General features: G+C 41.5%; 2 protein-coding genes across 3 annotated transcripts in view; one reads left to right on the top strand and one right to left on the bottom strand.

Moving 5' to 3' along the window:
* The window catches only part of tubgcp5 (tubulin gamma complex component 5), a 66,397-nt gene extending 42,757 nt beyond the window's left edge, over window positions 1–23,640 (bottom strand). For both annotated transcript variants that reach the window (XM_078545118.1, XM_078545119.1), the window contains exons 1-9: window positions 23,448–23,640; window positions 20,919–20,972; window positions 20,721–20,829; window positions 17,539–17,635; window positions 14,037–14,116; window positions 12,264–12,399; window positions 9,467–9,584; window positions 4,265–4,354; window positions 675–768 (exon numbers count right to left, since the gene is read on the bottom strand). In XM_078545118.1, coding sequence (XP_078401244.1) covers window positions 675–768; window positions 4,265–4,354; window positions 9,467–9,584; window positions 12,264–12,399; window positions 14,037–14,116; window positions 17,539–17,635; window positions 20,721–20,829; window positions 20,919–20,972; window positions 23,448–23,566 — 897 coding nt within the window. In that variant the 5' untranslated portion in view covers window positions 23,567–23,640. The remainder of the gene's footprint in view (window positions 1–674; window positions 769–4,264; window positions 4,355–9,466; window positions 9,585–12,263; window positions 12,400–14,036; window positions 14,117–17,538; window positions 17,636–20,720; window positions 20,830–20,918; window positions 20,973–23,447) is intronic.
* LOC144682622 (PI-PLC X domain-containing protein 1-like) overlaps window positions 1–25,845 on the top strand; it is a 705,325-nt gene that overhangs the window by 242,212 nt on the left and 437,268 nt on the right. The window lies entirely within an intron of this gene.

Here is a 25,845-nt window from a genome sequence, read left to right as displayed (position 1 = left end):
TCAGGCCAAATCAGAGCTGGCTTATTAATTTATCGTCACAGACAACGTACAATATGATTGGAGGTGCTAAATGCAGACAGAGTCAGTATTTGCCATGCTGATTAAAAGATTATATTTCAAAACAGGGAAACAATTATCATTTTTCACCCATCATCTGACAACATAAGATGAGGAACAATGAGATAATAGGATTTGGAAAAAAGACAGACCTACATTTGTATATTGCTTTTCATGGTCTCGGGATGCTCATGATCTCAGGATTTGCTTTACAGCCCATGAAGTACTTTTGAAGAGCAGTTATTATTGCAAGATAGGGAATGCAATATCCAATTTGCACACGGCAAATTGTCACAAACAGCAAGGTGAAAATGACCACACAATCGTTTTTATTTAAGTGATTTTGATTGAGGGATAATTATTGGCCAGAACAGCAGGGGAAGCTTCCCTGCTCTTCTTTGAAATAGTGGCATGTGCTCTGTTATGTCCACTTGAGAGAATAAATGTGGCCTTGATTTAATATCTCATCTGCCTTCTGACAGTGCAGCACTCCCTCAGTATTGAACTGCAGTGTCAGCCTAGATTTTTGCGCTCAAATCTCTGGAGTGGGACTTGAAGCCACAAATCTTCTGCGAAAAGGAATGGTCCTGTGGTTTCTCTTTAAGGGAGTTACATACCTGGGTCAGATGAGCTACCATGATGTCAGTTCTCACTGATATCTTTCCATCATGCAATGTATACATGAACAGTTTATTAACTCCAGACAATAACCTGCAGACAGAAAGAAATTTAGTACATTAAAATTTACACAATCCATTGATAGGTATATTGTGGCAATACTCAGTGAAAAGTACAAAAAAAATTAGGGCTCTCTAAATTGGGGAAATGAAAATGTGGTTGTGAAAATGTTACTTTTTCTTGTGCCTATTTATATTTACTTACTTTTTGTTACCTATGTTTTATTTTCTTTTCCTTCCCCAACCTTTCATTACTCTTACCTTTCATTTTTGGATTTTATTGCTGGAGTCTTTCTTTCCTATACTTCAGTTTATTTTGTTCTTGCTTTGTTTCTTTTTCTCCATTATTAGTTCTGTTTTAGGATTATTTCATTCCAGGTGTTGCTGCCTTTGATCACTTCTGGCATAGGTATCAACTTTGGCTCAGTAAAAACATTTGTGGTCCTGAGTCAAAACATTCAAGTCCCACTCCAGAGATTTAAGCACATCATCTAGGCTGACATGTCAATGCAGCACTGAGGGAGTGCTGCATTCTTGGAGATGCCATGTTTTGGATAAAATGTTAAACTGAGGACCCATCTTCCCTCAGAGGTGCACGCAATAGAACCCATAGCAAATTCAAAGTAAAGCAGGCAGATCTCCCTGGTGGCTTGGATAATATTTATCCATCAACCAACAGTGCTAAAACAAATGATCTCATTGCTCTTTGTGCTGTTTGAAAATTGGTCGCCACGTGGATGGCAATAGCGGTGACATTTCAAAAGTACGTCATAAACTTTTTAGCACTTTGGTGATCTCCCAAGATAGTGAAAGATACTATATAAATGAAAATTCTTTCTTGATAGTTTCAGGAATACTTAGTTCATAATTTATATGTTTTAGAATATAACTTCTGGTTTTAGGAATTAAAGATTAACTGTAGAGAACTGGGGGAAAACCTAACTTAAAGCTTAAACATCTGATGTGAATGCAACTCAAACAAGCCTGAGTTAATTACAATTCGAAGAATGGTTCATGTGTATTGACAGGCTGGGCCATGTTGACTTAAAAGGTCAAAGCAGAGGGGTAAGAGTCATAAAATAGCAGGTGGAGAAACAAACAAAGGATGACCTATGGGTCTTTTGGTGCAGACATGACATCTACAATCATTTCAGTAAGGGCAAACCAGAGGGATGATTTTATTTTGGGAGTTAGAGCTAAATAAGTTTAAAAATATTCAGTCAACCCTGAAGGGCTATAAAATCCATTTCTTTCTTCTGGTCAAAGAAGGAATTGTCAATGAGGAATCTAAAGGTCTGTTTGAGGACATCCGAGAGCATGCATATTGTCATGGAGTTTAGGGAGATTCTCGGGTTTCACCTTATCTGGGTGTTTGCGTAGTTTGCTAGTTGCAACCTGGATTGTGTGCGCTGCAGCTCACTGAGAGAAGGTAGCCAAAATAAACGATAGTTTGTTAGGCCTGCAGCTTAAGCAAAGAAATGCTAACTTCAACATTCACCACGTGGAATGCAGGTGAGGCTTAATCTCAGTTTGGATTTTGTGAGGGAACAGAAACTGGAGGATTTGTTCTAGCTTTAAGTTAGTGGGAAAAAAAACTTTCAGTGGTTCTCAGACGCTTGTGGTAAAGAAAGCAACCAATAGAAAGGCTCAGAAGTGTTCAGAAAGTAACCAGAGAAAGGAACTGAGGTGTCCACAGTCAGGAGATGGTAAATGAAGGTTTTAAACCTGAGAATAGCTGGAACTGAGGAGAATTCACGTAATTTGCAGAGGACTGTTGCATATTTCTGGGTGGTCCCTACAGAAGTAAATAACTTTAAGATTGATGTGTCTTTTAAGAAAGAGGCACGGAGAAAGTACAGAGTAAAACAGAGTGCATAATATACATATTTATAACATAGTGTTAAGACTGCTTCTTTTGGTTAATTCTTTTAAATACAATAAAGTTTGTGCTTTGCTGGAACCGTGGAATCTCCCCTCAACCTCCTTTGCTCCAAGGAGAATGACCCCAGCCTTTCCAACCCAACCTTCTAACTAAAACTGCCCCCATCCCTGGAACCTTTCTGGTAAATCTTGTCTATACCCTCTCAAGACCTTCAAATTTTTCTTAAAGTGTGTTTTTTTTTAAATTCATTCACAGGATGTTGGCTTTGCTGGCTGGGCCAGTATTTATTGCCCATCCCTAGTTTCCCTTGAGAAGGTGGTGGTGAGCTGCCTTCTTAAACCACTGCAGTCCATGTGGTGTAGGTACACCCACAGTGCTGTTAGGGAGGGAATTCCAGGATTTTGACACAGCGACAGTGAGGGAACGATGATACATTTCCAAGTTAGGATGGTGAGTGACTTGGAGGAGAACTTCCAGGTGGTGGTGTTCCCATTTAAATGCTGCCCTTGACCTTCTAGTTGGTAGTGGTCATGGGTTTGGAAGGTGCTGTCTAAGAAGCCTTGGTGAATTCCTGCAGTGCATCTTGTAGATGGTACACACTGCTGCTGTGCCTCAGTGGTGGAGGGAGTGAATGTTTGTGGATGTGGTGCCAATCAAGCAGACTGCTTTGTCCTAGGCGGTGTCAAGCTTCTTGGCTGTTGTGAGAGCTGCACTCATCCAGGCAAGTGGGGAGTATTCCATCACAGTCCCGGCTTGTGCCTTGTAGATGGCAGGCAGGCTTTGGGGAGTCGGGAGGCGAGTCACTCGCCTCTGACCTGCTCTTGTAGCCACAGTATTTATATGGCTAGTCCAATTCAGTTTCTGGTCAATGGTAACCCCCAGGATGTTGATCGTGGGGGATTAAGTGATGGTAATGCCATTGAACATCAAGGGGCAATGGTTAGATTCTCTCTTGTTGGAGATGGTCATTGCCTGGCACTTGTGTGGCGCGAATGTTACTTGCCATTTATCAGCCCAAGCCTGGATAATGTACAGGTCTTGCTGCATTTGGACATGGACTAGACACAATACTCTAGTTGGGACCTAGCCAGAGATTTATACAGGTTCAGTATAACTTTCCTGCTTTTGTACTCAGATCCTCTATTTATGCTTTTCTAATTACTCTCTCAATATGTCCTGCGACCTTCTCTTGGGCTGGCCACAGAGCAGAAGCATGTAAGGGCACAGTAGGTAGTAATGGCAGCAGAGGCATTGTGGCCACCTGTAGAAGAGCAAAAGGGGCCAAATCACATCCTTTCACTGTAAGAGTTGTACAAGAAGGCAGTTGGCTGTCATTATGTAAACTGAAGCCAACCAAATTCTCAACTTGACTTACCTATGTTTATTGGCATTGATCCTTCTGGTCAAAGATGGAACAATTAGGTTGCTCACATGCTTACCAGCAACCAATGAAATTACAAGATATAAACATTTAAAATGGTCATGTGATTACTGTTGACCAATGAGATTTCTAAAAAGTGAACTCCACAAATTATTTGTAACTAAATAAGGTATTGCATTCAAGATCAATAAAATAATAACCTACTGCAGAAGTGCATAAAGTTTAGAATATTCATACAATCCTCCAGGAGTAATAACTGATACTTACCACAATGTTTCTCGGATCACTTGGGTTTCTGTAACAAATGTTCGTTCATCTGAATAATACAGCGGATCAGTATTGTACAAGTGCTGCTCCCTGGACAGTAAAGTTATGAAATTACAACCAAATAGGGAACATATTCTTATTCTCAAACAAAACTCAGGTGTATAATAAACCATTCCATTTAATAACATGCTATTTCATTTGTTAAATAGAGTAATTCAACTGCTGTGCTGTTGACTTTAGCTAGAATACAGTTCCATGGGTGTCAGCAGGTTCATGGTTAGTCAGTCAAACTGGCCATTCTTTACATACGAACCTCCAGGGCAAGTATCACAGACCATTCAATTGTGAAGATGTGCAATGAGCCTGAACATAACATAAGAACATATGAAACAGCAGCAGTAGGAGGTCATTCTGCCCCTTGGGCCTGCTCTGCCATTCAATAAGATCATGGCTAATCTAACTGTGGCCTTAACTCCATTTTTCTGCCTGCCTGCCATTCCTCCTCCCCCCACCCCACCACCCTTGACTCAATCTAACTCAGCCTTGGATATATTCAATGACCTAGCCTCCGCTGCTCTCTGGGGAAGAGAATTCCAAAGATTAATGACCCTTTGAGAGAGGAAATTCAACATCTTCTCCATTTTAAATAGGAGACCCCGTTTCTTTAAACTGTGCCCCCTAGTTCAAGATTGCCCCACTAGGGGAAACATCCTCACATCTACCCTGTCCAGTTCTCTCAGAATCTTGTAGGTTTCAATAAGATCACCTCTCATTCTTCTAAACTCCAATGAGTATGGGTCCAACCTGCTCAACCTTTCCTCAAGACAACCCCTTCATCCCAGGAATCAGCCCAGTGAACCTTCTCTGAACTGCTTCCAATGCAATTATATCCCTCCTTAAGTAAGGGAACCCAGACCTAAACAATACGCAGTACTCTAGGTGCGGTCTCACCAATGCCCTGTACAGTTGAGCAAGACTCTTATGCTTTTAAACTCCATCCTCCTTGCAACAAAAACAAACATTTCATTTGCCTTCCTTATTACTTGCTATACCTACATGCTAACATTTTGCGACTCATGTACAAGAACACCCAGATCCCTCAAACACAGCATTCTGTAGTCTCTCTCCATTAAAATATTTTTCATTCTTCCCACCAAAGTGGGCCTCACATTTCCCCACATTATGCTCCATCTGCCAAATTTTTGCCCATTCATTTAACCTATTTATATCACTTTGCAGACTGTGTCCTCCTTACAGCTTGCTTTCCTCCCTATCCTTGTATTGTTTCAAATTTGGCTACAATACACTCAGCCCCTTCATCCAAGTCATAAATACAACTCAAGTAGTTGAGGCCCCAGCACTGATTCCTATGCATTCCACTAGTTACATTTCCCAACCTGAAAATGACCCATTTATCAAAATTCTCTGTTTCCTATTAGGTAGCCAATCATCCATTCATATTGGCCTGATCTTGTTTTCACCTGCACTTTCCTGCATTATTGAGGATTCTAGTTAATTTTTCCCCTGCTCAACCCAGGGGGCGCAGAGGTCATTTGTAGCAGCTTTATTAGCACTGAGGTCAGTTAACTCACACAGATGTTGTATTGAATCCAAGTTTCTGATCGAGAAGGATAATGGTTACATCAGCCTGTACCTATCCCAACTGAGAGCTTATGAGTTTTCTTCCAAGATACAGGCTGACAGGACAGATACCACAGACCATGGCACATAAGTTGGCATTTGAAGCCTTGAAAAATGCTTCCAAAATTGGGTAGATTTATATGCACTGTATAAAATGTGAACCACTGGTGTTGGTGTAGGTTCACATTTTGAAATGTGAAAAAAATACACTGGTAATTCAAATTAATTCAATGTGACATGTTTTATTGACAAATTAATTCTACAAACTACAACCTTTAACCTTCACCCTTAACCGCAATCAAAACTTTTTAAAAATCATCAAATTAACTGTCTTCGGCATCCACAAAGCATTCACCAAATTCATTTCAAGTCACTTTGTCAATGGCATCATCGTGAGTGTTAAGATCCCAGCTAATGTTGCTACTGGACAAGTCAGAACCCTCGGTGGAACCTGGCTTGATAGATTCTAACATTTATTCTTTGTTTAGAAACGCAGAGAGTGGTTACAGAACACATTCACAAGAGTCTGATGAACTTTTAACAAAAGAACAGAGCATTTATTAAACAAGAAAAAATTATATTACACTACTCATTCACCCACAACTGTACCTTTACAGATATATACAGATGTGTAAGGTTATAAGTTACAAAAATCTATCTTATACTCTATTGTTCACAGTCTCCAGTCCATGTACTAGTAGGCGAACTGTGGTCAGACACACCACACTCCGAAACCAAATGACAGATGCCACCAAAACAGCTTCTATGGATCTCTCATCAACATCCCCAGATGCTCACCACACCATGAGCCAATCGGTCTCACGGAAACTCTGTCTTTCAGACAAGGGTTTCCAATCTCCACTCTCGAAGAATTTGCCTTGGAATCTTCTTCCAAACGATGCTTTCTCTTGGACGTCTTCAACAATGATCCACCTCCAGGGTTTCAATCTCTCCCTCCAATGTTCCTCTCCACATGCATTCAAGCTTCGCCTTCCACGCACTGCCTCGGAGACACAGCCATGCCAACAGAACACCACTGCTTCACAGGCCCGTAGAAAGGAGTCAACAACTTTTGGCTGCCTCCTCGGATCTTCTGGCTTCTCACAAGTCAACTTTGTTTTAATTCTGCTCCCCACAGCTCTCTCTCTTTAATTTGGAGCCTTTTCCTCTGCTCCTAACTTTAACTTCACTGAACAGGACCTGTTTCCGATTCCTGTTCCTTGACTTAACTGTCTTTCTGGGGCTTTCTTCTGTCCCTCTCCCTGGTTTTTGGGACTTTCTGCTTTTCTTCTGAGAAATCTACATGCTGCAGCTCCTGCTCTTGTGTCCAGCTTCTTCTGTGCCTCTCTGTAATGGCGTTTTTCTTCTCAGTCATCTGATTTCTTTTTCCTCTGTTTCACTTTTGTTTTCATTTCTTCCTCTGTGCAGGTGCAGGGCTCCCTTTAAATAAAAAAAATGAAAAAAGAACTATTTGTGCATGTACACAGGGCCATTTACTGGCTTGAAAACGAGGATCCTGATCAACTGCACACGTGCCGCCATCCACCAGCTGGCACATGCACAGAAACCGCCGAGGCCCGTCAGGAATTCTAACTCCCAACTCCGGGGGCCCAACCTTCACTTTTAAAAACATAAGTTTTTTTTGTTTCCACTTCTGTGGTCAGTAACATAGGAATCCCACTCTGGATCAGATTTGGCACTTTTTATTTCAGAATCATCCCTCCACAACAAATCATCCTCCACTCTGTCCATTGAATTGGAAATTCCACATTTTTTGAACAATCTGATGACAATTTGTGCATTAATAGCATCCCACAATTTGATGATTAAAACACACAAAACATCAAGCGGGGCAACATGTGTATTTTCACTCTTGGTGAAAAAATTTTCTCTATCAACCACCCACCTATATTCCATTTGGTACAAACATGGCCTTGAATGGCTTGTTGAGGCACATATGCAAAGGTTGAACAACAGATGTTAGACTCCCCCTGTATAACTGCAATTTGGGTGTTATTTCTTTGCAGGCGCCTCTTGATCTCATTGGTTATATGGGATTTGATGATATTCATAAACTGCATCCTTTACATAGACTACCAGGGTGCCTATTCAACACATTATTGACCCACAACTTCACTGTATCCTTCTCCATCCAACCATTGCTGTGGACATGCACAAAAGCTTGCACAGGAAACTTGATTTTCAGCAAGGCTTTACTTTTGAAAATTACCATAGGCTTTAATTTTGTTCCGTCAGCCATGCAGTCTAGTGCCACCGTGAATCTTGTCTTCTCATGTCCTATGGTTTTCACCAGAACGGTTTTCAAACTTTTCCATTCCACAGTTTGGCTGCTGGGCATATTGAAATTTATGGGCATTTTATCCATGTTGCTGATGTGACATGGGTATGCGTGTTTTTGCCACAATCTGATGAATTGCTGGAAACTATTATTTTTGGCAGTGAGGTCTTCTGGTAGTCTCTGAACGATCTTGGTCTTCTGCCGCAAAGCTCGACATTTTCGTTCCATGAATGGCTGCACCAACTAGTTGCTGCTTTTCTTTGTTGGACTCAGGGTATGATTTGGCCCACTTAAACACATATATGCGCACTGCACTTCTTGGTGAGGATGTAACAAATTTTACGGGCCCATTCCGATATATGCTTCTCAAGATCAGGCCAGTGGCTGGTCCTTGCTCTCATGGTGCATTGGTCTTGGGCACCTTCATTAGGGTATATTTCTTCTTTTTTCATTCTTGCACCAGTTTTCAACTAACACCGAATTCCCTCACTGCAAATTAGCAAATGTTACAACCTTTAGCTTGAAACCAGCTTCGTACTTTATTCTCTTTGCTGGAGGACCCATTTCTGTTCATTGCTCACCTAGCACAGTCTGCTCTGTGTGTTCACCTCTTACACTCCTGCGGATCTTCTTGGCAACAAGGCCCATATCACCCGCTTGATCCCATGCGTCAACTTATAAGTTGATTAAAACATGCATTTCTGAGGTGAAAAATTGAGGTTGATTCCTAATGCATGTAACGCATTTCTTTGCAGAAAAGTGGGGTGGAGGGGTCAACTTGTACACCGAGTATAGGCCTAAACATAATTTTTGGTGCCGAAAAATGGGGTCCTCATATGCCACAACCTATGGTAAATGTGCTCCAGCTTTGAAAACTTTTATTCTGAGCCAGCTAACGGAAAGTGCTCAAGAGACACCAAAATGACAGTTACTCTGTTGGTCCCATGTCTGTAGTACCTACCAGCTCATTGTGCTTACTCACAGCAAAACACCTGAAATAAGAACTCAGTTGTGAACTAAAATCCACAGCTCACAGTTTATGGGCTGGCACTCCAAGATAGTAAAGCATCGTCCAATTCATTATGACTGTCTTAATAATGGATCTTATCGCCACGTTCAGAGGGTCTGAATTACTCACCAAAATTATGACTCCATACTTCACCCTCAGCTACAAGTTAGCATTCTTTTATGATGTAGTAGATTGTTCAGGAAGTTGCTGCGAGATGTAGATTATTAAACAACATTTACAACAGTTTTCTTACCAGATAGCAGCTAAATTGGAATGCAGATGAAAGCTGTGACTAAATTTAGATGCTTTGTTTGTCCAGTACTGGGTGACCACATGCTGCTCCAGCCACAAACGTGCTTCTGGCTCACCAACTGGATCAAGAAGAAAGATAACATCAGACATACCTTTTAGCCAATTCGTTCTGATTTCAAACATTCTAACTATAATAATTCTTTAGAACAGGGTTACAAATGCAAGACTTCCTGTTTTAAAATGTTTCCTTAAATCTAAGATGAGACAGAATCTCCTGAATAGGGAGATGGTTAGATCATAGTAAACTCTTACGCATGACAGGCCCATGTGATTTAGTAATCATGGGGAAAAGAGGCCAGGCTGAAACCTATATAAAAAATATCAATTACCAATTTTCATACTTTGGTAAAGGAGGGGCTGGTTTTCTGGATACAAACATACACACACACTCAGAGATGTGGAGAGGGGGACAGAAACAGCTGCTGCTGTGGAAAGCAGAGGAAAGAACTGATTTTGTGTTAGCCACCAAGCAAAATGCTGGTGAGAAAGAGACGAGACTTGTGAAGGTTTAAGGGCCAAGGAATTGCCAGAGAGTGCCTTGCTGCTGCAGGATGGTTCGGAGTTACTCGGAAGACTGAGTAGAACAATTTTCAAAGGTACACTGGAAGACTTTCCCTGGTGTGGCAGAGAGAAGGGAGCATGCTGAAAAGCTGGGAGGAGTATGGAAAGGAATCTTCAAGACTACAAATCTATTGGGAACGTGATGTAAAGTATTTCAGTTGTGTTAATTAGTTAATGGAAAATGACCCTTTCTTTCATTTGAGGGTATTACTTGCCTATTAAGTAATGTTCACTCTACGTTGATGTTAGTTTGTTTGAGACAGGAGAAGTCTTAAAACATGAAATGAATTGCGCAACAAGATTTCGTCAGTCGCTGGGAAATTCTTTTCTCTTTTTAAAAGTTAACAGTCAATGGCGATCATAACAACAGCATAAATTCCAGTGTTTTGCAACCTCATGTAACCATTTTGTATATGTACCTTTTGGATAAACCAAGCAAATAATAAACAATTAGGATAGTTGTCTGGTAACTTTCATTCTGTAAATCATTATTTGAATGCATGCAAAAGACTGACCTAGATTTGGCCAACATATCTGCGATGATCATTTTTGCACAAACATCCCAAATGCCCATATGTATTTGCAGCCATACACACAGCTCAAAACTATTAATTATTAAATGTGATTATATAATCTTTGTTATATTAAGGTTGTAAAACTGACTAAAGACAAATTTCCTATTGGGCAAGATTCCTGAACCACATGACTCTTCGAAAGGTATGTCAGGTTCTTGGAGAACCCCAAGAAAATAGAAAAGGTGAGCCAGGTAAGCCACCTCTCATAAGTTAATTAAATAGCTTCTAGCCATTAGCAAAAATCTAAATGTTTATCCTGTCATAAAGGTCACAAATCAGTTTATAATCTGTGTACAGGAGAACCACAGCACATTGCACATCATTAGGGGGAGATGGTGGCATAGTGGCTAGTATTGTAGAGACTCAGGGTAATGCTCTGGGGACCCAGGTTCAAATCCCACCATGGCAAATGGTGAAATTTGAATTCAATAAAAATCTGGAATTAAACTGAGCACAAAACCATTGCCAATTGTAGTAAAAACCCATCTGGTTCACTAATGTCCTTTAGGGAAGGACATGGTCTGACCTACATGTGACTCCAGACCCACAGCAATGTGGTTGAGTCTTAAAATGCCCTCTGAATGAGAGCAATTGGCAATAAATGCTGACCTAGCCAGCGACGCCCACATCCCATGAACAAATTTTTAAAAATCTCTATAAAGTAGTGCTTGGAAATTGCTGTAACAGGTGGGGGTGGACAGCTGTGCAGCAGTGAGGGGGGTGGGGGGGGGGGCTGCTGTTTAAGCTGCAGGGTTCTTAAATAAAAAGCACCTCCCTTTTCACTGACTTTTTGGAGCAGGAATTAGGCTCAAAGCCTGGTCAGTTAGGCCACGCCCACCATTAAAAAAAAATATGGGGCAGAATTTTACGGCCCCATGGCAGCAGGGTCAGGCCGTAATGCAAACCATTCAAAAGTCCGTGAAATCCCACCGCTGTAAAATTCCACCCAAGGATTCAAAAGGGCCTTGCAGCTGTTAACACTCAGTCCGAGCTCCACGACAGTCATCGTTGCCTCGGCGCTCATGACCCCAAAATTTTGTCTCACAACCCAGTTTGGGAAGCCCTGCCAAAAAGCACACACATACTTGGTGTGCATTTATGTTGCAGATGGTTTAATCTCCCCCACTAAATTTTCTCCCCTTCTCTGTTGAATAAATTGTTCACAAATTTCCCGGGGCTCTCTGCTACAGTTCCCAAGTAGCCATTTTTCACATGAGCTGAGGCAGTGACAGTCAGTAGTTTACATAACCAAGGTGGATCCACAGCAAAGCTCAATCCTGTCCTTCCTCACTGTCCAAATCGGGGGCACAGGATAAAAATCAACAGTGAGAATCATTGCTCTTTGTGCTGTATGAAAATTGGTCACCGCGTGGAGAATTCATTGCTTATTTTTCCCCAATTCCCTAATCTTGGATTCACTGCTCGGGTTCAACCAACAAAACACAGGCTAGGGATCAAACCTAGGAACTTCCTGCTCTAAATGTCCCAGTTCTGCAACAGGCTGTGCATTTGCCTAGTAAGCCACTGGTCACGGTCTAACTTTCGACATGCACTCAGCCCAACAGGGTCAGTCCGTGGCTTGAAGACTTTTACAAAACATACCTTTCGAAGAGACATGTGGTGCTGCTTTCTTGATTTGTGCTTGTTCTTCTGGTGATGTTTTGTCAACTTGAATACCAGAATCTTCTCTGCTCAGAGACTCTTGGAGTTCCTCTTCACTTTCTTCTTCAGACCACTCCTAAATAATAATATACATTTATATTGCATAGAAAATCATCTCAAAGTGTCTTTTTGAAAGATGGGGGCTGGAAGGTGAAAGAGAAGAACAAAGCTGGATGTGGAAAAATATGAAGAAGTGACCAAAAGCTTGCTGGAAAAGATGAATTTCATAAAGGCACCAAAGTTGGAGAGAGAAGTCAGTCGAAGAAGGGGTTTAGGGAGGAGTTTCAGAGAGTCAAGCTTTTGGTTCAAAGTTCTGCCACTAATGGTGGAGTAAAGGAAAGAGGGTGAATGCTTAGAAGGCCAGAGTCAGCAGGGCAAAGTGTGAACATGGAAACACAGCTGTGGAAAGTTTCAGACATGGAATGGAGCAAGGGCATGAAGAGTTTTGAAGATGACACAAGGGGTTTTAAATTCAGTGTGTCAGGGGCAGAGAGCTGGTGCAGCTCAACAAGGAGGGGGTGATATGTTTGTTTGCTTAAGTGCATGACAGAATCCAGCCAGCTGACCTTTGGACAAGTTGGGAGGATGGTGGAGGATGGGAGACTAACAATGAAAAGTGTTAGAGAAAGAGTCTATACGTAACATTAGCAAAGATGAAGGTTCCAGCTGCTTTAGTATTTGGACAGGAATAAAGATGAACGAGGTTGCAGAAAGTGACCTTGATGATGGACAGAACATGCTAAAGCTAAGCTTTGGATCTCAAAACACATCAGGTTATTTGAAATACAACAAAAAAGAGAGGGGAATATGTAAGACTTGAGCAATAGAGCACCTACTAGGAAAAAAATGCACAATTTTAATGCCAATCCTAGGACCTCCAGCAACGTAAGGGAGCAAGATTGAAAACAAGACGAAGTTATAAAAAACTCTTTTCCCTAACCCTACCTTAAACTGAAAGAAAACCCAAGAGGTATGTGCTTATACTAAATGATAAATACAAGCACTCTAGTCTAATTAAAGCAAAGCAGCAAATTGCAAACACTTAAAGGCCATGCTATCTTTCTAAATGCTTACATAGCTATGTAAACAATACAATTAAATGGAATTTCAATGGATTTCTGAATAACATAAGCGGACATCCTGTAGATTTAAATAAGAGGTATTGGATATAGCCCAGTGTTAACATTTTTATAATTTAACACAGAATTTTATGAGAAGGCCAAGTATTTCACAACAGTGCTTTCAGTACCTTTCTGACAAGCTCATTATAACTACGAACTATATAAAAGTCACCACAGAAAAATAATCCAAATTTAAAATCCAACAGACATATCAAAATTCACTGGACAAGGTCAGACAGTAGAGTATGTGGACTAGTTAAATTCCTCAAATTGTGTCATGGTGATTTAACCATAAGCTTATATGCTTAAAGCAACAAAGCAGGGAAAATATTCAGTAGGATGCAAGTTCTTGACATTAATTCTAGACAGAGTTGTGCATCTTAGCGCCACATCATAGGAAAACAACTGAGAATTTGCCCCTTCTCAGAAGTAGTAAGTATCATGCTAGGCTGCTCAACCATACCTCTTAATATCCACCTTGAAAATAGACAATGGCCTCAACAGACCCTGGGAGAAAGGTATCTCCCAACTGGATTGGCATGGGAAGAGCCAAAAGGCAAGGCCAGAAAACAGTTCCAAGCAGTTTACTCACGGGAGTGTCTGGATATGGCCCAATATCAATTTCTTCACCTTCCATCAGGTATTTCCCCCAGTCAAAATCATCATGTTGCACTGCAGAAAAACAATATACTTCAGTCAGTGCAGTTATAATACTAGAACCGCTTCAAAGTTAATAGTGGGCCACAATTAAACTGAATTTAAAACTCTTATCTTGATCAAATTTCTCAATAGCTTTACCCCAGCCCATCTCTGTAATGTTACAGTGCCGCAACCTTACTCATCACCTCTCTAACCGCAGCCTCTTTTGCAACCCCCTCCTTTCCTCTACCCCCAATTTTCGCAGCCATACCTTCAAATCCTTAGGTCCTGCTCTCCATTATTCCCTCCTTAAACCCCTGTCTCTCCACATCCATTAAGACCCGGCTTAAAACCCATCTCTTTGGTCAAGCTTTCTCTAACGCTGAAGGATTGATTCCTCCTCCCCACACCCTCCAATCCACAATCTGCAGCTGTTCTTCCAACCTGTGCTCTGTAATTGCCTTCCAAAAATGGTTTGTTTCACTACTCTTATTCTCCTCCAAAATATTGCTAGAAAGCCAACGCTTTGGGCCATACTTTTAGTCTCTTTTTTTCCTCCCCAAACTGCTTCACTTTGTGTTCAATATACACCTTGCCTTTAAAACGTATTCTGATGCAAGTTGTACAATTGCAGTGGCTACTTCTGCAATATAATGAAGAAGAAAAATTGTGACCATTAAGTGAACTAATTTCCTCTCTTTGTAATTAGATTTTGGTGGGATCCATTACGCAGTTCTGGTTTAATATTATTTCACATTATAATCACTGATGGCAATTATATAATGGCAAATTTATTATGAATTACAGTATATTAATGCAGTATACATTTTTCCCCTGACAAGACAGCAGGGGTCCATCTACAAGGAAAGGAGGTTCAAAGGAATTGGAGAAAATAAAATGAAAAGAAACAGGCCATGAAATGGAGAGATTTAATGAAAAAAATGAAATGATTAAGAACAATTAATAGGGAAGGGAGCACTCGTTCAATCCAGACAAAAGTACAAAGTGATTTTTGAGACTGAGATGCCTGCATCCTTCCTCCCAGAGCAGGAATGCAAGATAAAAAAATACTGCCCACAAGAGAGCAAGGTATTTTGGTTGCAAAGGGACAATGCACGTTTTATTTTCCAAACTCTGCGGTACAATAAATCAGTTTTTGAATTCAAATCCAACATACAATTTAAATGGTGATTAAGGGAGAACATTTCTGCTGCACTTTTAATTTTTTTGATGTAAATGAAGTGCTAATTATACTTTTACAATCAACACTGCCCCACCTCAACGACCTGCCATGTTCAGTATCATTCAGTAGGGGTTATATAATTAATAAGGTTGCTTTGTAAAATCAGAGAAACAGAGGGATGAAGCTAATTTTCTTCAAGGTTACATCATCACTGCAATCTTATATAACAGGCACATCTAGCTGTTAAGGAAATCATCTTTAACTCAGCAGCAGCTAATTGAAGGGGAAGGGCTTTTATACCCATCTGAGCCTGGTAGGGGTATCTGGACACTTAAATGAATTGGAGGAGTTCAGGAACTTGAGCAAAAATACCTCAGGGCACACTTTGCAATTTTCAGGGCAAGTGCACCAATTTCTATCTGCAGTTCTTCCTTCAGGTAAAACAGAAAGTGAAATGCCTATCTGAAACTGTTATGATCCCCAGCTGAGGTTACCACAGGACAAGCCTGATCCCAGAGTGGGACCCAGCTTGAGAGAGCCTAACTTTTAATTTGTTTGTTTAGATACATGGAGAGAGGCTATTGAACAGTCAAAGAAGTTAGCTGGTGAACTTATAACAAAATAATAAAACATTTATTAAACATGATGAGCTATATTACAATACTCCTTCACCCACAACTAAACCTTTACATATATACAGATTTGTAAGGACAACACAAGTTACCAAAGCTATCTTATACTCCAAGGTTCACGGTAAGTACACAGTCCATGTAAACCAATAGGCACCTTGTCAGACACACCACACTCTGAAACCAAGTGACAGATGCCACTTCAACCAAATGCTATGGATCTCTCCTCAGCTCCCCCCCAGACATTTATCACACCGTGAGCCAACTGGTCTCACTGCACTTCAACTTTCACATGAGGGTTTCCAATCTCCACTCTCCAAAACCTCGCCTTGGAATCCTCTCCCAAACCAACGCTTTCTCTCAGACACCTTCTGCAGGGGTTCACGTCCAGGGTTTCCAACTTTTCTTCCAATGTTCCTCTTCCCTGGGTCACCACATGCATTCAAACTGTCTTCCACACACCCTCTTTCACCGACTCAGCGTTAACAGTACACCACAGCGTCACATGCCCATAGCAAAAAGTTACAGACCTTCAGTTGTCTCTTTGGATCCTTTTGCAAGCTGTTCTCGCTTTAAATCTGCTTTCTGCAGCTTTTGGCTCTTTGAATCTGCAGCTGAGAGCCTTTCTCTCTGCCCCTCACTCTTAACTTCACTTAACAGGACCTTTTCCAAGTTCCTGTCCTTCCTTTGACAAGAAGGTCTGCTTGGGACTTTCCCCTGTTCCACTCCCCTGGATTTTGAGGGTTTTTCCTTAGCTTGGCACTGGCTATTTGTCCCTCTTGCTCCAGTCTCTCTCTGGAGGCTACTTTCAACCAACTTTTAGTTTGGAGCTGGCTGCCCCTTCTAGGCCACTTCTCTAGCAGCTATCTTCAAAACCAGCTGAACTCCAACAGCTTCCAAAACAAACTGCTGTTTCTAGCTTTTCTGTGTGTCTGTGGGAGGGACCTGCCTCTCTGGGCCCCTGATGCTGGGCAACAGCCCAATTCTTCCACCTTTGTTTGTTGTCCTTAGCTGCAACAGTCATAAAAAAATTTCATTAGGAATGCAGGCACCTTTTTATAAAGTGAAATTACAACTCAATTTGACCTTTCTTAATGCACAGATACAGAAATACAAATCAAATTAAAACTTTAACTTTAAAGCTAAAGCTCATTCCTAACACCTACAAATGCCAATATAACTTACTTAAACTATCTCTATTTTATAACAGAAACAAAAACAGAAAATGCTGACAACACTCAGCAGGTCAGAGAGCATTTGTGGAAGAAGAAGCACAAACTCACTTTTCAACTCCTAGGAACCTTCAACAGACTCCTATTTCTAATGAAGGATTATATGACTTTAGATTTTGACTTTTGTACCTTCCAATTCTTTCAGAAAATTCAGCAATTTTCTTATTTCTTTTTTTAAAAAGTGAAATAAAAGTTAAAAACAAAAGTTTTTTCAGCTCATGCAAAGACATTTGTGTGTTCCAGAAGTGTAACATTTAACCAGCAGAACAGGCGCACATTAAATAAAATCTGAGCCCAAGTTTCTTAATGAGATGTACAGCTGCCACAATTAACTAAAGGACTGACATTTGCTGATGTAGCAGTCTGTTAATTCAAATCACAAATGAATAAAGGATTAACACAATGACTCACCCTCTTCCTTCTGTCTTGCCTTCTCAGTGTACTGAGAATTAGAAGGTGAATCAGAAAGGGCCAGTAAGATGGAGAGTATTGCATAGTGTTCCTTGGTCTGCAAGTTTGGAAAGAAGCCGTTTCAATATTAGTTTTACAGAAATAAGTCACAGATAGAAATAACACTTTGAGGTCAAGACTTGAAATATGCACAGATAAATTAGCTTTTAAGTGATTTTAAAACCAAACAACAACACTCAAGAAGCTCGACACCATCCAGGACAAAGTAGCCCAATTGATTGACATCCCATCTACATTCACTCCCTCCGCTACCGATGCACAGTGGCAGCAATGTGTACTATCTACAAGATGCACTGCAAGAACTTACCAAAGCTTCTTAGACAGCACCTTCCAAATCCACGACCAGTATCATCTAGAAGGACAAGGGCAGCAGATGCATAGGGACACCACCTGAAAGTTCCCCTCCAAGCCACACCATCCAGACTTGGAAATATATTACTGTTCCTTCACTGTCACTGGGTCAAAATCCTGGAACTCCCTCCCTAACAGCACTGTGGGTGTACCGGCACCATATGAACAGCAGCAGTTCAAGAAGGCAGCTCACTATCACCTTCTCAAGGGCAATTAGAGATGGGCAATAAATGCTGGCATAGCCAGAAATGCCCGCATCTCATGAATGAATAAAAAAAAATTGCTGACACTAGGTATAAAACATTCAACTTAAAAAAAAAACAATTTCACTCACAATTCTATTTCATTTAAAAATTGCTGAAGCCAATAGCAGTACTTCTAAGGAGATAGCTGACCATTAGACCAGGGATTTTTTCTTGTTCTGTACTACTCTGCAATTCGTTTTTCCAATTTTCTCCCCTCTCCTAAAGGCACTGACTACTTCAATGGGTATAATTAGCTCAGTGAACAGTGCTCAGGTGTGAGCTTCAACAGCAAGTGCGTGTTTTCATCCAGCATCAAATGCATGCACATACACTAGGGTTCACTGCATAACATTCAAAAGTGGGAATCTGGCACATTATCTGGAATCTTGTGCCCTTCCCCATGACTAGTTTGGTGGTGGTGGGGTTCATTTATTTAAGAGGAAGGGTGGCAGGTGGGGAGCCAGACACCTTCACCCCTCCACCCTGATTAAGTCCATGGCAAGCCTTCCCGTCCCACAACAAATGGAGGCCCATTTAAGGGCCTCATCCTGCCACCGCTGGTATTAACCCATCAGCAGGCTGAGGGCTCACCATGTAGGGTGCATGACAAGAAACCTGTGCGGGGCTGCTTGTGGGCTCCCATTGGGTGGGGGGAGGCGGCCTGGTGGCTGTCCTCGTTCAAAGGCACTCGGTACCTGATTGAGGGATCCGGCATCAGGAACGAGGGCCCAGTGAGAGCCATCCACCTGCCCGTGCTGTTGGCACCCCTTCATGCCATCACTCACCTCTGGCCTGGGGTAGGTGTCATACTAGCAGTAGCCACCACCTCCTCAGTGGGCGCTGTTGTTCAGCAGAGCTGCTGGTCCCCGATTGGCCAGCAACTCTCGGCTGGGTGGGGGGGGAGACGAGACTTCCCTGGGGTCCTTAATCCCAGGGGAAGACTTGCCACTGGCCTGTCAAGTGCCTAAGTGGAACAAGATGCAGGAAGCCTTCCCAAAAACAGGCAACGTGGGTCTCTTGCCAGGAGAACCCATTGCCTCCACAAGCTTCTTCCCATTATTTCCATTGTGATCCCTGCCTGGCCCAGCTGCTAACATAGCTGAGCTGAACAAACGCAGCACAAATAGTATTCAGCCTGGAACTTTGCCGGTATTGAGATTAGCAGTGTTAACATCCCTTGTTTAGAAGAGTCCAAAAAGTTTTAAATAATTTACTTTCAAAAACCTATTACCCACAGTCTTGCTTAGTAATTTATTAAACACAGTAAATGTGAAAGTAACCTCTTGGTTTCCTTCAGTCTCAATCAAAGATAAAATTCTAATTTGCTTCTTAATAATAAAAATATCTGGAACTGTGAAAACTCAGCATACACCGGACCAAAAGCTGGAGAGAGCAGTCCATTTTCCCTTTGACTTAACCAAGTCTGCATTCATTGAGCTAAGCAATGTTCAGTTACAAAAATTACTAATTTAGCGAAGAATTTAAACAATTTACAGTTAGATTGCAGTTTCATTAGCTTATAAACACAGCTCCTATCTCAAGCTTCAAATATCTCTCTGAAGGCAACATTCTAAGGATTAGCAGGAGAGAAAAAGTGCCCTCCTTCATAATTAACATTTACAGAGCTCGTTGCGGAATCATCATGTCATTGTAAAATCGGCGATAATTGCCTTCCCACTAGCTCAGCAAATTTAACCAGAGTTACTAAGCATCACAAAGAGTGCAGTGTCCCTGCACTGTGTGGTGAAGTTAGCTGTTCACCAGGGATCATGTAGGTTGAGGGAAGAAAAAAAAACACACCCTTGACTGCTATCCAGCAGATGGCAATGGGGGAGATGGTGGCATAGTGGTAATGTCATTGGACCGGTAATCCAGAGGCCCAGGCTAATTCTCTGGGGATTCAAATCCCATCATGACAGCTGTGGAGTTTAAATACAATTAATTAATCTGGAATATAAAGCTAGTCTCAGTAATGGTGACCATGAAGCAATTGCTGTAAAAACCCATCTGGTTTACTAACCCCCTTTAGGAACCTGACACCCTTACCGGGTCTGGCCTACATGTGACTCCAGACCCACAGCAATGTGGTTGACTCTTAACCACTCTCCGAAATCGCCTAGCAAGCCACTCAAGGGGAATTAGGGGTGGGAACAACTGTGAGCCTTGCCAGCAACTCCCACATCCCATGAGTGAATAAAGAAAATACATATGCAAGGACATCAGGTAAGGTAGGACAAGCATCAACAGTGATAATGCCCAGTGCACCAGCTTCATGACACGCACTATAATGGATCACACACAAATAGTTGTTCACTTGGATGCTGGAGGGCATATGGCACTCATGAAGTATTATTTGAGCATAAATGCCTTCAGGAGAAATAGGAGGTGGGGGAAACAATGAGAAAGCACAAGCAGAAGCTTTTTAAAAATTGATACTTTATTCAGTATTAAGAATTTGCAAAATTTGTCAAAACAGTGAAATCCAGTTCAATACAACATAAAATTTCAGGTAAAAACATCAGCTACCTTTGTTCCTTCGACAGTCTCAAGGGGCAATTCCAGAAATTCATCTGTTAGCCTCCGCCAGCTTACGGCTTTAGGGAGCTCTGAATGAATAATCAGCTTCTCATGGATTCTGAGAAGCAAACAGAGTTGACATTAGTTGCTAGCATTTCACAACTACTGTAAAGTATAGGCCACACATAAGTGAGTGAAGGAGCTCACCCGTCAATCACACGTGTTATTTTGTGGCTGTCTACATCAAGAAACCGGTGGAATCTGAAAGAGGAATTAAAAAGTCAAAATCAAACATCATGTAACAGGAAAAGGAAATGGAATAAAATGAGCTTAACCCAGGAATAAAATGTTACTTCTTATAAAGCTAGCAAAGTTTTACTGGTGGGCCTATTGGTCACAAACTTTCTTTTCTACTAGCATAATCAATGATTTTTTTAAAATAAAGTTTTGTTAAACTTTAATGTTAAACTTTTTTCCCATTTACATAGTCATAATAACTATTACTCTTTAACCAAGTTGAGGAGCTGCATTACTTCCAGACTCCTTTCAAAATCTGAATTGAACATCAAAGCTGTGCAAAAAGCAGATAAAGGTGGACTGACCACAAATATGCCTGCTCATGGTCTATCTGCTGCTTCACTATTAGGGAAAACCATCCCACCAACCACTTGGTGGCAACATATACTGCAGCACAAATATACAGCCTCTGCGTTGCTTTCATTAATGCATTTTTTTTTACACAAGGGTTTCCTCAGAACAGGAAAATAGTTAATGGTGTTGTACAATGACCACAGAACACAAAATGAACCATCGAGCATTCTGAATTTGGATGTGCAGCATACAGCATATATTGGGAGCCTATATGCCATTCAGCAAGTATGCAAAATATAAGTGTCTCTGGGTTAAATTCATATCACTGTGTTCAATTATGGGCCCTCTAATATGTATTTGCAGCAATCAGTATTTTAATTTATTTGTTTATAATCTATGACGGCTTGCCCAATATTCAGTACTGGACAAGCAGAAATTTCCTCCAAGCATTGGGAAAGCAGAAGACTTGGTCTCCAATCCCTGTCACAGACTTCATTCTCTAGCCACCGACTCCATCCCTCCCCCTAAGAACTGGCTGAGATTGAACCAGACTGCTTGCACCTGTGGTGCTATATTTGACCCTGAAATGAGCTTACTACCATACATCCACCATCACTAAAATCACCTATTTCCACCTGTTTCATTGCCCTTGCCTCAGCTTATCTGTTCCTGAAACTGTTGTTATCTTTAGACTTAACTATTTCAATGCTCTCCTTGCTGAACTCCCACATTTTACCCTCCGCAAATTTGAAGTCATTCAAGACTCTGCTGGCCTTTGTCCTAACTCGCACCAAGTCCCGCTCATCTATCACCCCTGTGCTCACTAACCTGTATGAGGTCCCGGTCAAACAATACTCCAATTTTAAAACTCCCATCTTTGTTTTCTGTGTCCCATCCCTCAATATCTCTGTAACCCCTCCAGTCCTACAACCCTTTGAGATCTCTACACGCAACCAATTTTGGCCTCTTGAGCATTCACAGTTTCAGTTGCACCATCAATGGTGGCTGTGTCTTCACCTCCCTTGGCGCTAAGCTCTGTAATTCCCACCTAAATCTCCATGTTCCTTTAAGGTGCTTCCTAAAGCTTACTCTTTGACCAAGATATTGGTCATCTGGCTCCCTTATGTGGTTTGGTGTCAGATTTTGTTCTATAACACTCAAAAGTTGCCAACTCTGGTTGGACATATCCCTGCAGATGTCATCCCTTGACCTCCTGCCCCACAATCTCACCGTTGGTCACCTGACACACCCAACCTCAATGCATGGCCAACTGGAAAGCACTTCATGACTCAATTGGATGATTCTTGATTGTTAATCAGTTTTTTTTTCCTATGCCTGATATCTTTAAACTAGTAAGCAAAAGCACTTTTTTTAAAGTGCCCCTATGATTTTTCTCATGGGTTGTCCAGGAGATTCTCTAATTCCTGTAGACTTTAGGGTAATCCTGGAGGTTGGTAGCCCTATAAAAATATTCCTGTAAAGTGCCTTGGGGAATTACATTATCACATTAAAGGCAATATTTAAATGCAAGTGGCAATATTTAAATGCAAGTTGTTATTATCATAGAAAGAATAAATAACAGAATTATGTAAGATTTTATACAGGATAATACATTTTCAAACACAGCATGCAGAATATGCACTGTCATACATCTAAGAACAGGAGTAGGCCATTCAGCCCCTCGAGCTTGCTCCATCATTCAATAAGATCATGGCTGATTTGATTGTGGGCTCAACTCCACTTTCCTTCCTATCCCCTATGATTCCCTTGTTGGTCAAGAATCTATCTACTTCTGCCTTAAGAATACTCAATGTCATTGACCCTGCCTCTACCACTCTCTGGGAGACAGAGTTGCAAAGACTCACGGCCCTCATGAGAAAAAAAATTCTCATCTCCATCTTAAACGGGAGAGCCCTTATTTTTACACTTGTGTCCCCTAGTTCTCGCCTCTCCCACAAGGGGAAAAACATCCTTTCAGCATCCACCCCCTGTCGAGTCCCCTCAGGATCTTATATGTTTCCATAAGATCGCCTCTCGTTCTTCTAAGCTCCAATGGATACTGTGCCAAGTCAACACTTTTCAAAGCCACGGTGAAAAACGGTTGAGGAGAAATCGTGAGCCATCTAGTCAGTGATCACCAGCTACCTGATGTTAGACCAGGCGAATTGCAGCGCCATCTGGAAGTCAGGATCCTCTTCCGGGACCCCGCTAATGCACTGGATCAACTTCTTCAAATCCTTCTCGAACTTATTCCAATGTGCCATGTTTATAAAAAATAAAAGCGGCGGCAAATTCTTTCCCAACCCTCTCTCTCTCTCAGGTACAGCCTCCTAACCTCCTTAACCTCCAGCGCCGCCGGAAGTGTTCCCCCTCCCCTTCACCCACAAACACTGCCGGGTCGCGCCCGTTGCCATTGGAGACGCAGTGGCTCGGACCTGGTCAAGTGACGGTTTTTTTCAATTCGAATTTCAATGTCTTTTCATAACTTCTCGCCGGACGGCGGTTTCCCGGTTTCATTTTCCACGTTGCAGATGCAGCCGCTATATTTAAAATTAAACCGCCAGTGATCTCCCCTTCGTTAGGGAGACCTGCATTTTGCAACATGTTGTCGCTATTTGCCTGCTTACGCCCTCACAATTGTGCATTTATTTTATCTTAATGATTGTCCATAACTATGTTATGAATTAAGATTACTATCATCAAAATTCAGTACCTGCCGACATCATGATTTCTGTTTTTGTATCTGCCTATCTATCTATATCCCCCTATTAACCCATCCACCCGAACCCCAAAACCCCAGGCCTAGTTTACACCTCCTTCCATGTGGGCCTGGCTCCACTTTTCCTCTGCAACCTCCTCCATGCTGTCCTGCACCCAGTCTATGCCTTATGGGTTCCCTCTGACTGTCCACACTTCAATTAAGTAGCCAGCTTCCTTCACTCTCTTTACTAAATCTCCTCAATCTTTTGGTCATGCACTTGATGACCATTTTTTATTAGCTGTCCGATGATGTGACATTATTTTTTTAATCACATTAAAGGTTGTTCCTACGGGTTGTTCCTGCTACCCCAGGGAACAGAGTGATATACCGTATGTGCTAACTTGTTTGAGGGGTACGACTCGGGAAGAAGCCACGAGTGGAAAGAAAGAATGAGACATCTCCAGCCTTAAAGGATTCTCTTTATTAAGCTGATCAGAATACAAAATGCATAGCCCACAAATGTTGGAGCATAATACAATCAATGAACACGTCCATGTAAAATACACAACAAATATTGGGTGAAATTCCAGAATCCCTACTACACTAATGTAAACACAGCAGAATGAAACTCCCATCAGTCCATAGCAGGGAACACTGGACCTGTTCCAAATTCCAGGAATAGGATTTTTACCAAAGCCATGAGCCTGTGGTCAGTTCTTCAATTTGCATTCATCACGAACACCAGATGTCTCAAAGAACTTTACTGCCATTAAGTACATTTAGAGTGTTGTAATGTAGGAAACACTGCAGCCGATTTGCACACAGCAAGCTTCCACAAACAGCAAGATGATCAGGCTCAGATTATTTGTTTTTGTGATGATGAATAAACTGTGGCTAGGACACCAACGATAACTTCTCTTTGCCAAATAGCACTGTGGGATATTTTACATCCACCTGAGAGGGCAATTATCTCATCCAAAAGCACTGATGTGTCGGCCCTTGATTTTTCTGCTCTACTCCTGAAGAGGGACTTCAGCTCAGGAACTTTTGACTTAGAGGCAAGAGTGCTACCAACTGAGCCATTTCTGACTTATCTGTACCCTTCCATCATAATTTCCTAGTCAGGCTACTCAGAGTGGATTCCCTGTGGAAATGATTGCCATCCTAGTTTCCTTCCCCTGGCAGTCACAAGATATGTTCTCCACCAGACCCCAGAATTTTGGGCATATTGTATATGAAATTCCAATAGATCAATCAATATTAGTCACAATGAGGCATATCTTTTCCTTGTCTTTCTAATGTTCATAGGAGCCTCTGGCACTACCCCTGTATCTAAGGAGAATTGTAAGATCACGACCAGTACCTTCACAATTTTCACCCTTACTTCTCTCAGCATCCTGGGATGCAACCCATTCAGTCCTAATAACTTATCAACTTTAAGTATGCCAGTCTTTCTAGTACATTCTCTTTATCAATTTTTAGTCCATCCAGTATCTCAACTACCTTCTCTTTCACAATTACTTTGGCAGCATCTTCTTCCTTGTTAAAAACAGGTGCAAAGTACTCATTTGGTATTGAGCCATTCCCTCTGCCTCCATGCGTAGGTCTCCTTTTAGGTTCCTAATTGGCCCCACCCCTCCTCTTACTATCCTTCCATTATTTGTATGCCTATAGAAACCCTTATAGGTTCCCTTTTAGGTTAGCTGCCAGTCTCTTCTTATGCTCTTTTTTGACCTTCTTATTTCCTTTATCACTTTCCAACTTTCTAGTGAGGGCCAAAAATAAGAAATAATTAAATTTGGATATTTTCAAAGATTTCATTAACTGGACATGATACTGTAT

This window comes from Cetorhinus maximus, chromosome 7 (assembly GCF_964194155.1).
Source record: "Cetorhinus maximus chromosome 7, sCetMax3.hap1.1, whole genome shotgun sequence".
Classification (NCBI taxonomy): Eukaryota; Metazoa; Chordata; class Chondrichthyes; order Lamniformes; family Cetorhinidae; genus Cetorhinus; species Cetorhinus maximus.
Note: the sequence above shows the minus strand (reverse complement) of the source record. Positions and strands in the feature narration are given on the sequence as shown.